Raw genomic sequence first — 15,564 nt, forward strand, 5'->3', positions numbered from 1 at the left:
TTTGGGGGGATTGCATTTTGACTGCCACTTACTTAATAAATAGGTTCCCTTCCACTGTTCTACAAAATAAAACCCCTTTCCAGGTCCTATATGGCACATTACCCTCTTATTCTCACTTAAAACCTTTTGGATGTCTATGCTATGCCATTGTACCTAAATGTGATAGATCAAAGTTTGATCCGAAATCTATTCCATGTGTTTTCATTGGTTACCCTTTTGGCAAGAAGGGTTATAAGCTTTATAATCTAGCTGCCAAATCTGTTTTTACTTCCAGAGATGTCACATTTCAAGAGTCAATTTTTCCTTTTCATCTTCCTGAATTCTCCAACACACCCTCTTCTGCACCCACTCATGTTTTTAGTGATGACTCTTCGTTTACCCTTCCTGTTGACCATGTCTCTGCACCCTCTCCTCCTGCTACCTCCTCATCTGGGTGTTCCTCTCCCTCTGTCCCTCCTTCCTCTGTTGTTCCACCTGTTACAGATACTAGGAGAAGCAATAGGCAACACTCTCTTCCTTCCCATCTCTCTGATTTTATTGTCCAACTTCCTCCTTCCCTTTCCAGCTCCACTACTACTTCCCTGACTGCTGCTCATTCAGCTACAACTGAGCCTCATTCTTATACTCAGGCTGCTGCCAACATTTCCTGGCAAGAGGCTATGAGGAAGGAATTTGAGGCATTAGAATTAAATCGGACTTGGACTATTGTTGAATTACCTAAAGGCAAAAAGCCTATTAGATGTAAATGGGTTTATAAAATTAAATACAAAGCTGATGGTAGTGTAGAAAGGTATAAAGCTAGGTTGGTTGTTAGGGGTGACACACAAGTTGAGGGCATTGATTTCCATGAGACCTTCTCCCCTGTTGTTAAGATGTGCACCGTTAGGTGTTTAGTCGCCTTTGCTGTAAAACAGAGGTGGTCTTTATTCCAACTAGATGTTAATAACGCTTTTCTTCATGGCGATTTGGATGAGGAAGTTTACATGAAACTCCCTCAAGGGCTCTCGGTTTCTACTTCCTCACAGTCCACTTCTCCCCTTGTATGTAAACTACAAAAGTCTCTTTATGGTCTTCGACAAGCTTCCAGGCAATGGTATGCCAAGCTATCTCATGCTCTTTGCTTTAGGGGTTATACTCACTCATTGAATGATTATTCCCTCTTTATTAAGAAATCTGCATCATCTGTTGTGTTCCTTGCGGTCTATGTGGACGATATTATACTTACTGGTGATGATCCTGCTGAAATTAATGCCTTTAAGCTGTTTTTAGATGACCAATTCAAGATCAAGGATTTAGGATTGCTTAATTATTTTCTGGGCATCGAGATCCTGTATGTTTCACATGGTGTTTTGTTACATCAAAAGAAGTTTATTTCAGATTTACTAGTTGAATTTGGGTGTTCTGATGTGTCACCCGTGGTCTCCCCTCTTGAGTTGTGTGTTAAGCTCAAATCAGACCATGGAGACTTGTTGCCTAATCCTGAATCTTATCGGAGCTTAGTTGGTAAACTGAACTTTCTCACTCACACCCGGCCTGATTTGTGTTTTGCCGTTCAACACCTTAGCCAGTTCCTTAAATGTCCTCGGGTTCCCCACATGGATGCTGCATTGCATATCTTGAGATATTTACGTGGGACTTCTGATGTTGGTATTTTCCTGAATAATGCTCCTGATTTCTCTATCCGGGGTTACTGCGACAGTGATTGGGCCTCCTGTCCAGACTCTCGTCGATCTGTTTCTGGTTTCTGCATTTCTTTGGGGGGTAGCCTGATTAGTTGGAAGTCCAAAAAGCAGTCGGTTGTATCCTTATCTTCAGCCGAAGCAGAATATCGTGCTATGAGTAAAGTGGTGGCTGAATTAGTCTGGTTAGTTCGTTTGTTAGCAGATTTTGGGCTTTGTTTGTCCTCCCCTGTCCCTGTATTTTGTGACAATTTGGCTGCTCTCCATATTGCCAAAAATCCAGTATTTCATGAGCGAACGAAGCATATTGAGGTTGACTGTCATTTTATCCGCACTAAATTGGCTGATGGCCTTATCTCTCTTCACCATATTTCCACTGGTTCTCAGTTGGCTGATGTGTTTACCAAGTGTTTAACAGGTGGGCAGCACCGTTTCTTACTTAGCAAGTTGGATGTGCTATCACCCTCCAACTTGAGGGGGGATGTTGGGATTACATAAATTCAGTATTGGACCCGAGCCCAGCTGCTCTATTATTTTATGTGGATCAGTTTTAGTTTAGGCCCAAGTTTTAGTTTAGGCCCAATTTTTTATGTACTGGGTAGTATTTTGTACAGATGGTTTTTTTGTTTTGTTCAGTGAATAAAAAATGAAAAGGAGAACCTTCTCTCTCTCTCTCTCTCTCTCTCTCTCTCTCTCTCTCTTCGTTGTAAAATGATGAATAAACCCTAGTTGCTTTCTTCCGCAAATTCAGATCATTGTTGATCTTAACAAACACTACTAGTGACATGGTCTTCTAGATAAATAGTTAGCTCTTCTGGAGCCCTTAATTGATTTTTGAACACTGCTGATGTCATGAAATAAACAATAATTAAATGGATATGCAAAAATAATAGTAAAGTAAAAAATAAGCTACTTCAAGAGCAGATTTTTGAGTTTGCTACTTCGGGAGCAGAATTATGAAATTACTACTTCGGGAGTAAATCATTTTTAGATTTTCTTTCTCGATTATTCTACCTCTTCTGGAGATGAGTCGTGATAACTTCACAACTAATCGCACGTCTGTATTTATAATCTTTACTAAATATATCACATTCACTTCTGGGAATGAACCTGTATTTGTAACATTTATCAAAAGTTTTTTTTTTGCTTCAGGAATAATCATCTGAACGTGCCTTAACCACAGCAAATTGTGATAGCTTAAAGCCTCTTTTAAGATATTGCTACTTGAGGAGAAAATCGAGGGGTACACATAACATAGATAATTTTTCTCTAACATATCTTACATGAGAATTATAATAAGCCATGAAGACATATGAAATATATAGCCACTTCTGGTAGCTGTCAATTTCTTATGAACTCTACTGGAGTTCAAGTGTATCTTCAAATATGAGATATTTATAAGATTGTCATAGGAGTACTTCTGTATATTGGTAGATAGTAACTTAGAAACTCCAAGTTGTGATATGTGCCAATAATAATGAAAATAGCTTATTTACAACAACTAAAACCACATAACTGTTGATATCAAAATACAATTTCAAGACATTCATCCATAAGAGAACGTAATCATTATTAGGCTTTACATGGATCAAAGACCCATATTTAATCTCTTCAGCACACTCATCCATAAGTTTCGTATATGAAGGTATACAAACACAGACAAGAAAAAGAAAAAACATACTTGATTTTATTCAAAGAACATACAAATAGCAGGAAAAAAAATCACCCTTTTCAATCTTGGAAACCCCCCACAAATCCTCCTTCACAATCAGAACTTAAAATATTTTTTCTTTAACATAAAGGGGTCATCAAACATGATAACATGATAGAGTGTACATAGATGTGAATTAAGCGATTGAAAAATGGTTATCAGTTCCCGTGGGATCGCTCAAGTGGAGAGTCCTATAAATATTTAACTTTTTAACAAGGGACAATCAGAGGAATAAATAATAAAGATAGAATATCTAATGGCTGACAAAAACGCAAAATACCAAGCAATTAAATTATCATACTTTGCGGATATTTATCAAAAGCTCTCATTCTTCAGTAATGGAACATAATTATTTGAACGTACCGCAATGACATCAAGTTATAACAACTTATAGCCTTTTTTTAAGATGTTGTTACTTCAGGAGCAAACCGAGGCATATATATAATGTAGAGAATTTTCTCTAACATGTCTTCAATTGTAATCACAACAAAAATATGAAAATATTACCACTTCTCGTGGTTCTAGCCATAAATAAATTTAATCTAATGAGACTTAGAAAATATTCACATCTGGTGATCGATCATATATTTCGTTTTACAATATTATTCTTCAGGAACGAGTGAACCAATTAGGTTCCTCAAATTGAATGAACAAAACCACGTTACTAGTAAATACCAAGAAGAATATTAAATCAAGAACAACCAAAGGTTCATATATATTATATTACTTCAGTAATACCTGTGTTGACCACCAACCATTTGCCACATTAATGTAACTTAAAACCACAAATCTAATGACTGATTGTAAACATACCTAATTCCATTCACTGTGAATCGTTCTCCTCCGTAAAGAGGATTTGTCATATCTTTTTCACGTCAAGCTCTCAAACACAGTCACACTAACGTGGATTAAACTCCAGTAAAAAATTAGAGACTCGTGTTGATAACGTGTTATAAAATAATAAAACAAGAACAAGAAGAATATTGTGGAGAAAGAGAGAAGAGGGGAGAGTTCTTATTTCTCTTATAAGGGATGAAATACAATGAAGAGAATCTCTCTATTTATAGGAGAGAATTGGTCTGGTGCCAAAGTCACAAACCCTAAAATTCCTCCTAAAGATAGACATCACAATATTATAATAATATTTATAACACTATCCTAATTAATAACGTGTCACGTTTTTTAGAAACATGACTTCCATGAAAAAATGGTATATACATGTGAAGCAACACCAACCAGGGCGGAGCTACCCTATACTAAGAGTGTTCAGCCGAATATCATTCGCTGTAAAATTATATTGTATTTATAGGTTAGATTTTGTATTTTTCAATATATAATACAAATTGAATACTCTTGGAACATTCAAATGGCGTGGTTCAGTGGCAAAAGTTGTTCAATTATGGATTCACTTCGCGGGTTCTATTCCAACTAAAGCATTTTCATACATATTTTGAATTTAAAACACACGTACAGTTATACTATTGGATTTCGTCAAATAGGTTCAAGTCAAAAGCAAATGTGTATGGCCAATACCTTCTTTACTTCATTTTTCTCTCAAGTATTTTTGTAAATTATTAGTCTTAAAATTTAATAACAAAGGTAAGTTTATATTTGTGATTTAGTTCAATGCAAACTCTAATTATAATAAAGATGGTCGTGATTTCATTAATATAAATTACTATTAATTTTGATATGTATATACTTGAAAATATCTCAACTAAATTTAAAAAAAAAAAGTTATTAATGTTTTTTCCTCACGCGAACAGCTGATAGTTTTAGTAATTTTATTTAAAAACAAGGTCCATTTCATTTGCTTTTTAATTACTTCAAAAGTTTGTTTAAAATCTCATCGTCTCCACTCGTCAAACGCTATCGCGATGGTTTCCCGGTTCGTTCCTCTCTGTTTCACTTTAATTTCTCTTTTGTTACATTCCAACTTTTTTATTTTACTTGTATCTGGTAATTTGTTTATTGGACTTCCTTGAGTGATTTTCTTTGCTCAACTATAATTTCACCAGAAGACCAAAATCATTTTGTATTTAGTGATGGATTATGCTTTGAGGACAAACTAGCATGCAAAATGGCAAAGCTAATTGATTATTATGTAGTTTGATTTAAATTTTTTGGCGCACGCCCACTCATTAAAAAAATTATGTACTTTATAAGTTTGAACACCTTTTGCCAGATTCCTGGTTCCGTCACTGACACCAACACAAGTGTATCATATCCCATTTCTAGATTCTCATATTTCTTTTGGACTTTCAAACTTGGAGTACAAATGAGACATCCTTATATTTTCAGGACCGTCTCAACAACATTAGGGGCCTAAAACCAAACTTCAAATAGAAGCGCTAATTTTTTTAAAGAAAAGATCCTCATATATACAACAACAACAACAACAACAACAACAACAACAACAACATACCCAATGTAATCCCAATAAGTGAGGTCTGGGGAGGGTAGAGTGTAAGCAGACCTTCAGCTCAGAGAAAAGCAAAACAAAGCAATTCGAAAAAGAAATAAAATAAGTAAAGAAGCTATGATTAAATACTAAATAAAGCATGATAAAGCTGGAAACAAGGAACGAAAAGATCGTCATATATATTTTTATTTAAAATCTACTTTTCTAGCTTTAAGTCCCTAAGTATTGTTTTATAATCGATTTGTTCTAAAAATTCTCTTTCAATTGTTAATATAGCTAATTCACTCAACCTCTTTTGAGACATTATTGATCTTATATAAAATCTCATCAATTTAATTTTGAAAAACTTCTTTCAATTGAGGCAACAGTTTATATATAAAATACATCTTTAAAGGAAAAATGGGGCCCCAAAAAAATTGAGGCCCCAAGCGGTTGTTTTATTGGCCTTATAGTCGAGCCACCCCTGAGTGGAAGCTCAGGCCATGGCTATTTCCTAAATTCTGTTGATTCTTTCACTTACGATGAATAAGATAATTTATTATATTGATATGGCATTTGATTTTACCTTGACTAGTACTCCTACTTGTTAAATCAGACATGTTATTTCCCTATTATTTGTCAAAAGATAGGTTTTTTGTTAACGTGATATATATCGTTATCAAGCACTACGTCAAAATAAATTGCTATGACGAAGTCTAAATGCACAAAATTTAATTTAATTTGGTCATGAGTTTTTTTTAACCATCAGTAATCCGAAACTTATGACTTCACATTGCTTAGAGCCAAAGGGGAAGGTTCCCAATCAATATTGATTCTCCTTTTCTGACGCTCGAATTCAAAATTTCTAATTAAGAATGAATCCATTCCTTTTCACTTATTTAATACATTAAAACATGTGATTATAAGGATAGAACTTTCCGACTTGCAAATCCACGTTTAGTTTTTCCTATTGATGAACGGATCCAACTATAAGACAGAGATGATTATTACAACTTGGCCATATTGGAAAAAAGAGCACAAAAACGAAATACAAGATATTTCTCTAACAACGTACTTACGTACATAAATCAGGGCGTAACAATGTTTTGCAAAAGGGGTTGTGGGGTAGGGTGTGTCATTCCAAATAAAAAGGGAGAGTGAGTGAAAGTATTTTATTCATAAACTCATAAATCTTTGAATCCTTTCTACAATCTATACAATTCTTTACTCATATCTCGGCTGTGAATATAGCTAGCAGCACCCTTATTTAATAGTATGAAACATATTTGACTACAAACTGAAAAACCTATTCTTATATAAATTTGACTATAAATCTTAACTAGACATGAATTAAAATAATCCTAAGATTTCCTACAACTTTGAATTATTTTTTTTCAATAGAGAGTGAACTAGTTCTCTTGAACATATTTGAAGCCGTTGAAATTCTCAAAAATAGAACTGCCAGCTTCAAAATTCATGTGCTTCTTCGGATTATCACTTCCGGTTGCAATCCTCTTTGAATTATTATTAGAGTTTCTGTTATTCCAATTCCAGGGAGAAAAGAAGGAATTATCAACTTGAAGAAAAGATAAAAAGTTTGGAGAATTCTTCAAAGACGGATAATAATAAGATTGATATTGAAGTTGTTGTAAATAATAGGAATCATGTCGAAGTAGTTGTAAATAACACAGCCACTCAAACTCCCCGCATCCACACTTTTCCATATAATAATACGACATACTGTCAAGAGCAAATACATCTATCTCGTTTTCTTCTAAGTTCCCTTTCGCCATAATCTTTTTTGTTTTAATTAGAGATATCTGTGTAGTGTAGTGTAGTAGGTATGTAATATATATAATGATCTTAATAGTATTATTTGTATAGGATTTGGAAGTTCAATTAATTAGGATTTGAGTCGGATTAGTACTATACTCTCTGGTAATAATAATTTTATTACAACAGATTAGGAAATTATCTAGAGTCCTAGTCCTATCTTGTCATGGTTTGTTTTGAAATTTAAACTAGTAGGCCTCGTTTGCAGCCGCTGTCTTAGTTACACCATAATGAATTTAGGTTTTGGACAACGCTAAAGTCTTTAATTGTGCGATACCATGTCATAAACTATTTTCCCTATGTTCAATTATTCTTATTGGTTTCTTTTTCTTCTTTTGATAATTAAAACCTACTAAAGAAACAAAAAACGGATCACTGAAACCAACTGCGATCAGTTGGTTTCTTAAATTACACAATTGTAAAATGCATTTTCCGTGAATTGAACCTCCATCTTTATTGTGGTAAGATATTTTTGTACCACTAAATCATTACTGTTTTTTTTTTTTTTTTTTATAAACCGTGAATATTACTATTAACCAACAAAATCAAAACCCCTAAAGAGAACCCATCCTCTCTACCACATTCCCGGAAGGGTGCATAGAAAAAGGCCAGGACTCAACAAAAACTAGCTACAAGAGCAATGAACGATAATATTCTGTGCTTTCTGAGACATTCTAAGTAACTCTAATCTATCTAAAATTTTCTTTCTGACACTGTCACTACTGTATCAACCTCAACCTGTACATTGGTGCCTTCAAACAATTTTCAATTCCTTGCTCCCCAACAGTGATAGATGATTGCACTATACACCACTGTTATTACTTCCTTCCTGATTCCATTTCCTTCTTTGTAGCCACTGCATCACTTGTTTAACACTGCTTAGACAGATTGGAGTATCAATCCATAATCCAACTTCTTGATTAACTGCTTTTGTTGGAATGGATTCACCATCGTCTTCTTCTTTTGATTCAAGTTCACAAAGAAACCCTAAGGACAAAGAGGAAGTACAAGCTGCTTTGACTTAGACTAGTTCGAGGTCTTTGTCTGAGAAAGGGATAATAAAAGGAAAATGGGCCAAAGGTATTGCATTAGAAAATAAATCAAACTTGGACCATTTAGTGGATTTGGGCCACTCAGACCATTCAGTGAATTTGGGCTGCTCAGACCAAGACACAAATACAAGAGATGAGTTTGGCCTATCCGGATAAGTATACAGCTGTGTATTCAACAGCTGTGTATTCAACAGCTGTGTATACAACTGTCACTACAAGAAATATGATATTTAGTTACGAAAATACTAGCTACGGCGCAAAATCACTAAATGTTCACTTTTCGTGACAAAAGTTCCATTTCGTCCTTAAATACTTGAGGCACATATTTTTAGTGACGAAACACAAAGATTCGTAGCAAAGTTTTGTCCCCTAAAATTTCCTTCCAAAAAAAAGCATTGGTGCCATTTATGAGTACTATTAGCCACGAATTTAAAGTTATTAGTGACACATTATTTTGTCATTAATGATGTACCCAATTTGTGACAAACTAATTTTCGTCCTAAAATAAGTTAAATTTTTAGACAAAAAACTTTTGTCACAAAAACTATGTTGATACATTTGTGACAAATTAAAATATGTAGTTAACCATTGTAAACTTTAGCCACATAATTTTATAATTAATTGTGACTTTAATTTTTGTCACTAATAGTTCGAACAATTAGTGACAATTGTATTATTTGTCTCTGTTCAACTTACAATTTAGTCACAATGCAATTTTGTCACAAAAAATATAAATTTGAAATGGTTACGACTTAAATTTTGTAGTTGACTATTGCAATTATTGGCTACAAAAAAATTTGTAGTTATAAAGAAAAAGATTCAGACACATCTCGATCTAAACAAAATAAAAATTAGAGTTTTATCCGTCAATAGATATACCCCACAAGCATAATTTTCTTTGAAATACTAGACCATACTACTGACAAGCGACATAGACCATATTACATAATAAAAGAGATAAAATGCCTATACACATATTTTTAACTAATATACCACTAAAATTTGGAGACGAAAACTTTTGTCGCAAAAACTATGTTGATACATTAGCGACAAATTAGAATTTGTAGTTAATCATTCCAAACTTTAGCCGTAGAATTTTATATTTAATTGTGACTTTAATTTTTGTCACTAATAGTTCGAACAATTAGTGACAATTGTATTATTTGTCTCTACTCAACCTACAATTTAGTCACAACGAAATTGTCACAAAAAAAAATATATAATTTTCAAATGGTGACAACTTAAATTTCGTAGTTGAATAGTGCAATTATTGGCTACAAAACATATGTAGTTATAAATTAAAAGATTAAGATACATCTCGATTTAAACAAAATTAAAATTAGAGTTTTCTCCATCAGCAATTATATACGACACAAGCATATTTTTTTTTTTGAAATATTAGACTATACTACTGAGAAGCGACATAGACCATATTATATAATAAAATAGATAAATGCCTATACGCAGTTATTTTTTGAACTAATATACCACTGCGCAGTGAGCTTAGTAGCGAATTTTATTAATAACGAGGTTCATTACAAAAAGAGCATACCTGCGCTTTGTAGAAAAATAAAATTCTATAATTAACTGCGAAGATAACTTATTTTGAGAGGTAAGTTTACAGATAACCCAATCACTGACATGAAATAATCTCCATTGTCCGATTCAATCTTGTAATATGAAACCAAGAAAATCTACCTGGCCTACCAAATACTTCCATTTCAAGTTCTAGTCTACTTTTAGCGCTACAATAAAGTGAACAAACACTTTCTTTGGTGTTTATCCTCTGTCAAACTTCCCAGTAAAGAGTATAAATCTAACGATCTCTATAGGATGCATACTACTGCTTCCTTCGTAAATCTAGAATAACTTGTGCAGGTCACTTGGATATCTTGGCAGTGGAATACATTTCTCGATAGTGATTCTCAAAAGCAAAGTGGAATGCAATTGTCAAGATCGAATGATGATTGTAATTGCTTCCTACAACTTCACCAGTGGGTCATGTCCCACCAGTTCTAGCCTCAAGAATTGAATCTAAATCCAAAGTCCGAGCTGCACTGGGAGAATCCTGCATCATAAAGAGTAACAATAGTAAACTATGAGAATAAACTAATTTCGAAGTTAATAGAAAATCCAGTAAAGTCATATGTAAATGATATATAACTATTTCCAGGAAACTATATCAATGTCCACCAACATAGCTTCACACTCCATCTGATACAAACTATTGATTCCAAGATGATTACATTTACATATCATATGTAATAGCAAAAAGAGTTGAAACACCAGCAGGTGAAAAAACAAACTTTATGTTACCGGTTACTTTCACAGTTTCACTAAACAGGGCGCTTTAATCAAACGATGAAAATTGGCGAAGCGACTCAGATTATAGTGTCATGTGACATTCTTAATTATCCAAGGGTGCTCCACGATCTTTTGAAAAGAAAACATTTTTGAAGAGTCCTTCACAAGAAGCTGCAAAGAGAAAGGAAGCAATCAGAAAAAAGGCGTGCAACCAAAAATTTTGCAAGTGTTTTAAAACGTAACTCTTTGACCCATATACACCAGTATTATTTTCTATATGCACTGTATGTGCTTTAACTAACCACCCTTCAGTTTATGTAGTTTCTTCTTACAGAACTAAAGCATAGACAAGTACTAATCAATTTACCTGGCTAATAAGATTCTTAGCTTCAGCAGATACATCAGGTGTTCAAGGGAAGCTGAGGTCTACCTTCATAATTCTATAATACTCAAGTTAGTTTATCTTGATTTTCCAGTAACAGCTAAAAGATGACAGAAGCAGAGGAATCGTTACTTTCTGAATGTGTCGGCCTGTCTCTCGGCCTCAAATCGGTCTGTCTCTCGACCTCAAATGGAGGCACACTGTATAAAAACTCGTTGCAGAGGATCCCTAGAGTCCAATTGTCAACTGCATAATCATGAGCTTTGTTCTCCACCCTTTCCGGTGCTAGATAGTCTAGAGTTCCGCACATTGTATGTCTCTTGCTTCTTGATTGTACAGACCACCCAAAGTCTGCGATCTTCAAGTGGCCCTGCATTTCATGTGATAATCTAGTCTAGATATTATGGCATTTTTCAGATGCTAGGTGTTTATTAACTTTTCAAAGCACCAAAATAATCTTAAATTCTCTAAAAGATGAAAGGTAGAAAAAGCTGTGATTAAAAGCTAGAAGTTTATGCATTCGTAGGTTTTCAAACATAAGAAGATATACATAATTCAATCAAACAAAATCTGCAAATAACTTATGAAAGTCATACCCCTGAAATCAGCTAAACAAGATACAAAATTTAGAAGAACTATCAACAGGTAACTGACCTTACTATTATGAGGTTACATCACAAGCCAATGTCGTCACCATCACCTGTGCTATCAGCTTCATCGTCATTAGTACTATTATTACCTTCATTCTCCTCATTATCACTTATGTACTCTACCATAGTGTCATCCTCTTGGTCAGAATCTTCTTCGATATAATCAACTTCAACTTCTGGTTCTGTTTGAGCCTCCAATTCAATTACATTTGCATCCAAGGTAATCGGCTCAACATTAGTACAACCACCAGTAATAGAATTGAGCATGATGATCCTATTCTTTCATGCATAGGTTTCATATATAACTAAATTAACATACAACCTGCAAATCAGAAAAATATATTAGTAAAGCAAAGTCCTCTTGGCTGTGAGCCTAGAGGCTAATTTTGTATATTTTTCTCAAAACGAAGCAAACAAATAGTCTTTACAAATGTATCCAAAATGGCTAATAAATGCAAGAACTAAACTAATTACCAATTTAAGTCTTATATGATGACTTAAATTGGTACTACAAATTGCTAAAATCCAACTAACTAGAAATCTAAAAATTGCATTGTAAACTATGAGATAAATCAGTTTTTGAACATCAGGTGATCACCAACAAACTGCTTTTGTGACTTGTGTGATTGCAGAAATTATTCTGCAACATTGATATCTTGCACACATGACCTTATTTTGTGAATTAAGTCTGTGCTGCATCATCTCTAGCTCTTCCTCCCATTTGAAGTCCTGCAGCATATCCATAAATGTAGAAAACCAGATATGAAGTCTGTTTACTTGAGTGTTCCCTGCTGTGTTCCAATTGCTGCACCTTGAAATGTTGTCCCTCCCATTTGCCTTCCTGCAGCAGTTGAACCAAACCACTTGTACTGCTGCTGAACTCCTTGATTTACCTGCATAGTAATGGTCCTGTTTCCTATCAAAATTGCTGCTTATTCTCAACTGCATGTATCCACATTACCAAGTGCCTGCTACAGTCTTGTGCATTAGCAAATCACCACAAAGATCAATACACTCTCCAAATGTTATCAATCCCTCAGTGGAATGAACATCAAGTGTTAATACCACCACTGAAAGGAGGACAACATATCCTATTCTTCCATAAACTATTTATCCACACAAGATATGAATTAAAGTTACTTTTAAGGTGAAATCCCCGTTTTTCAGGACATATCAAAGTTTTTCACAACTGGTAATTCTAGCTAGTTCTTTAATATCTAGCATCACACTCTTCTTGTGACCTGCTATCGTCCAGTTTGTCTATATACTTGAGTTTGAAGTTAACTAGTATATTAGCCGATGTTATGATTAGTTATTGTTTTAATATAAAAGGGATTTTGATTGTTTGTGTGTTTCTTCATAACATATCTATTTTTTAGGAGAAGTTTGAAATTGATTTGGACGAGCATTACGTGAAAGATAGTGTTGAGGATATTCTGAAAAATAGAAGCCGACAATGGCGTTACAAGTTAAAACAGCTATTTGAAAGTACACGCTCCGAGGAAGAAGCTCGTAAAATTGAAGTGCCAGAGTTGACCCAAGAAAATTGGAATAAGCTTTGTGACATGTGGGCTGATCCAGCGCATAAGGTAATTTATATTCATGTTATTTGCCTTGTTGTTTAAGTTACATATATTTATATTTTCTTTGTAGAAACGATGCGACATAAACAGGGCCAATCGAGCTAAGCTTAAAATTAATCATTTTATGGGGTCAAAAGCGTTTGTACCTGCTCGTGCTGAACTTGTAAGTTATACCATTTTTGTTCTTCTTACTAACAATATTTTAGTTCTACATCATATTAATATTTTATTTTATAGGCTGAAAATGGAGTAGAGCCTGACAGAATCGAGTTCTACAAGAGTACTCATTACTCTACTGAAAAAGGATGGTCATCTCTAGAGGCTGAGACTAACTATGTAAGAAAATTATTATTTTAGTACCATAGCCATTGCATTTGTTCGGGTAAATATTCTTCAGAAGTTGTGTCTTCTTTCTTTTTGACTGAGAAATTGAGATTAGCCTTGAGTAATTCATAATAAGCTTTTTCTTGTGATTGGACTTTAAAATAATGAAAATTCCACTTCACAACATAAACAGCTACTCAAATCAATTCCCGAGCGATTTTGGTGAATTCCATTTTACCAGGGAATATATATTTTGTTATAGTCTTCCCAGAAAAATGATTTCCAATCTAGATGTTGTTGTGTACGTTGGTAGAATTTGTGTCTTGTGCTGCTATTTGGTAGTGTGTTTTCACTGCAATATAGTTGTATTTTCTGCTAGATTATAATTAATTTAAATAATATTAATATTCTTATGCAGAACAATATGAAAGATTTGAAAGATATATATACTTCGGGAGAGCCGGAGAGCCTTGCATGACTATTGATGAAATTATGAATACTATACTTGGTACAAAATCGAGGTACATTAAAGGTCTCGGTTATGGTCCAAAACCTAATACTACAAGAGCCACACAAAGAAGAACGGCAGAGTTAAAAGATTCCCCTAGAAAGACGAAAGAGGAAGCTGCTAGTGCCCAACATGATTTACAGAAACGATTAAATACAGCTGAAATTGCGGTAGAGACCCAGCGGTCCAAGATAGAAACCCAGCAGTCCCAGATAGAAACCCAGCAGTCCCAAATACAAGCATTAAATTCTCAATTGGTTACTCTAGCAGCACGCCAAGAGGAAATGTTTAAAAAAAAATGCAACATTTTGTTAGGTCATCGCCATCAAGGTTAGAAATAACACAACTCTACATGATAAGTTCTATTATAGTTCTTTTGTTATATATATATATATATATATATATATATATATATATATATATATATATATATATTAGAGTCCTAGGTGTCTGATCCCATGTGTTAATTCTAGCAGCCATTTTATCAGCATGAGTTTTGTTTCATTCAGTTTCTCTATTTCATTAAGAGAGATGCTTTCTCTTTGACTGTGCTTTCGGTTTGGGATGCTTAGTGGTTTCTTGTTCAAGCTAGTTCTCATTTCTTGTCATTTGTGGTACTATTGTTGGCTGCCAGTTTTTTTTCTTTTTAATTTTTTGGGTTGTTGGCCGCGACTTAGTATGCAATCCTGGCAGTTTGAGTAACACTTCAATTTATAAACAAATGCTCTTATCTGTAACTGGCTCATGCATGGTTAGTCACTGTATATTCCTGGCGTCATTCAAATATACATCAGCGATTTCTATATCAATTTTGGTATAATGGACTTCTCTTTTCAGGTTTTTATATTGGCATCTCAGTCTGCTTACAAAGCATTCTAGATATCATCTTATTTATAGTATTGCAGCATGATATTGTTCCAAATTGATAAATCCTTTTGATGATGAACTCTATTTAGCTTTGGATTTGAGATTTGAATTCTTCAACTGTTACACTTTAAAGCTAATCTTAATTTTCTTTTCTCTCTTTTCTGCAGGTATTAAATGTGGGAATTGAATCAAGATTGATTGCAAGCTAAGTGTCACCACATTATTAGTATTTTGGAAGAAACTTTCACTATCTGTCTTATTTTAGGAGTA

General features: G+C 34.1%; 1 protein-coding gene and 1 long non-coding RNA gene across 2 annotated transcripts; one reads left to right on the forward strand and one right to left on the reverse strand.

The window, feature by feature from the left end:
- Positions 1–8,426: 8,426 nt before the first annotated feature.
- On the reverse strand, positions 8,427–11,738 carry LOC132643872 (spindle assembly checkpoint kinase-like). The gene is made up of 3 exons (XM_060360394.1): positions 11,547–11,738; positions 10,687–10,744; positions 8,427–8,611 (listed from the first exon to the last, which is right to left on the reverse strand). Exons 1-3 carry the CDS (start codon positions 11,736–11,738, stop codon positions 8,427–8,429), a joined length of 435 nt encoding a protein of 144 aa, XP_060216377.1.
- Positions 11,739–13,632: 1,894 nt separating this feature from the next.
- Positions 13,633–14,463, forward strand: LOC132599601 (uncharacterized). The gene is made up of 3 exons (XR_009566888.1): positions 13,633–13,758; positions 13,833–13,931; positions 14,338–14,463. It is a non-coding gene; the product is annotated as an uncharacterized LOC132599601 (long non-coding RNA).
- Positions 14,464–15,564: the final 1,101 nt, after the last annotated feature.

Source organism: Lycium barbarum, chromosome 6 (assembly GCF_019175385.1).
Source record: "Lycium barbarum isolate Lr01 chromosome 6, ASM1917538v2, whole genome shotgun sequence".
NCBI lineage: Eukaryota > Viridiplantae > Streptophyta > Magnoliopsida > Solanales > Solanaceae > Lycium > Lycium barbarum.

Coding starts and splice junctions, on each gene's coding strand:
- LOC132643872 (XM_060360394.1), bottom strand. CDS start 11,738: ATGCAGGGCCACTTGAAGATCGCAGACTTTGGGTGGTCTGTACAATCA. Junction 10,745..11,546: donor ACAGTGTGCCTCCATTTGAG/GTCGAGAGACAG, acceptor TTTATGATGCAG/GATTCTCCCAGTGCAGCTCG. Junction 8,612..10,686: donor AATTCTTGAGGCTAGAACTG/GTGGGACATGAC, acceptor CTTTGTCCTTAG/GGTTTCTTTGTGAACTTGAA.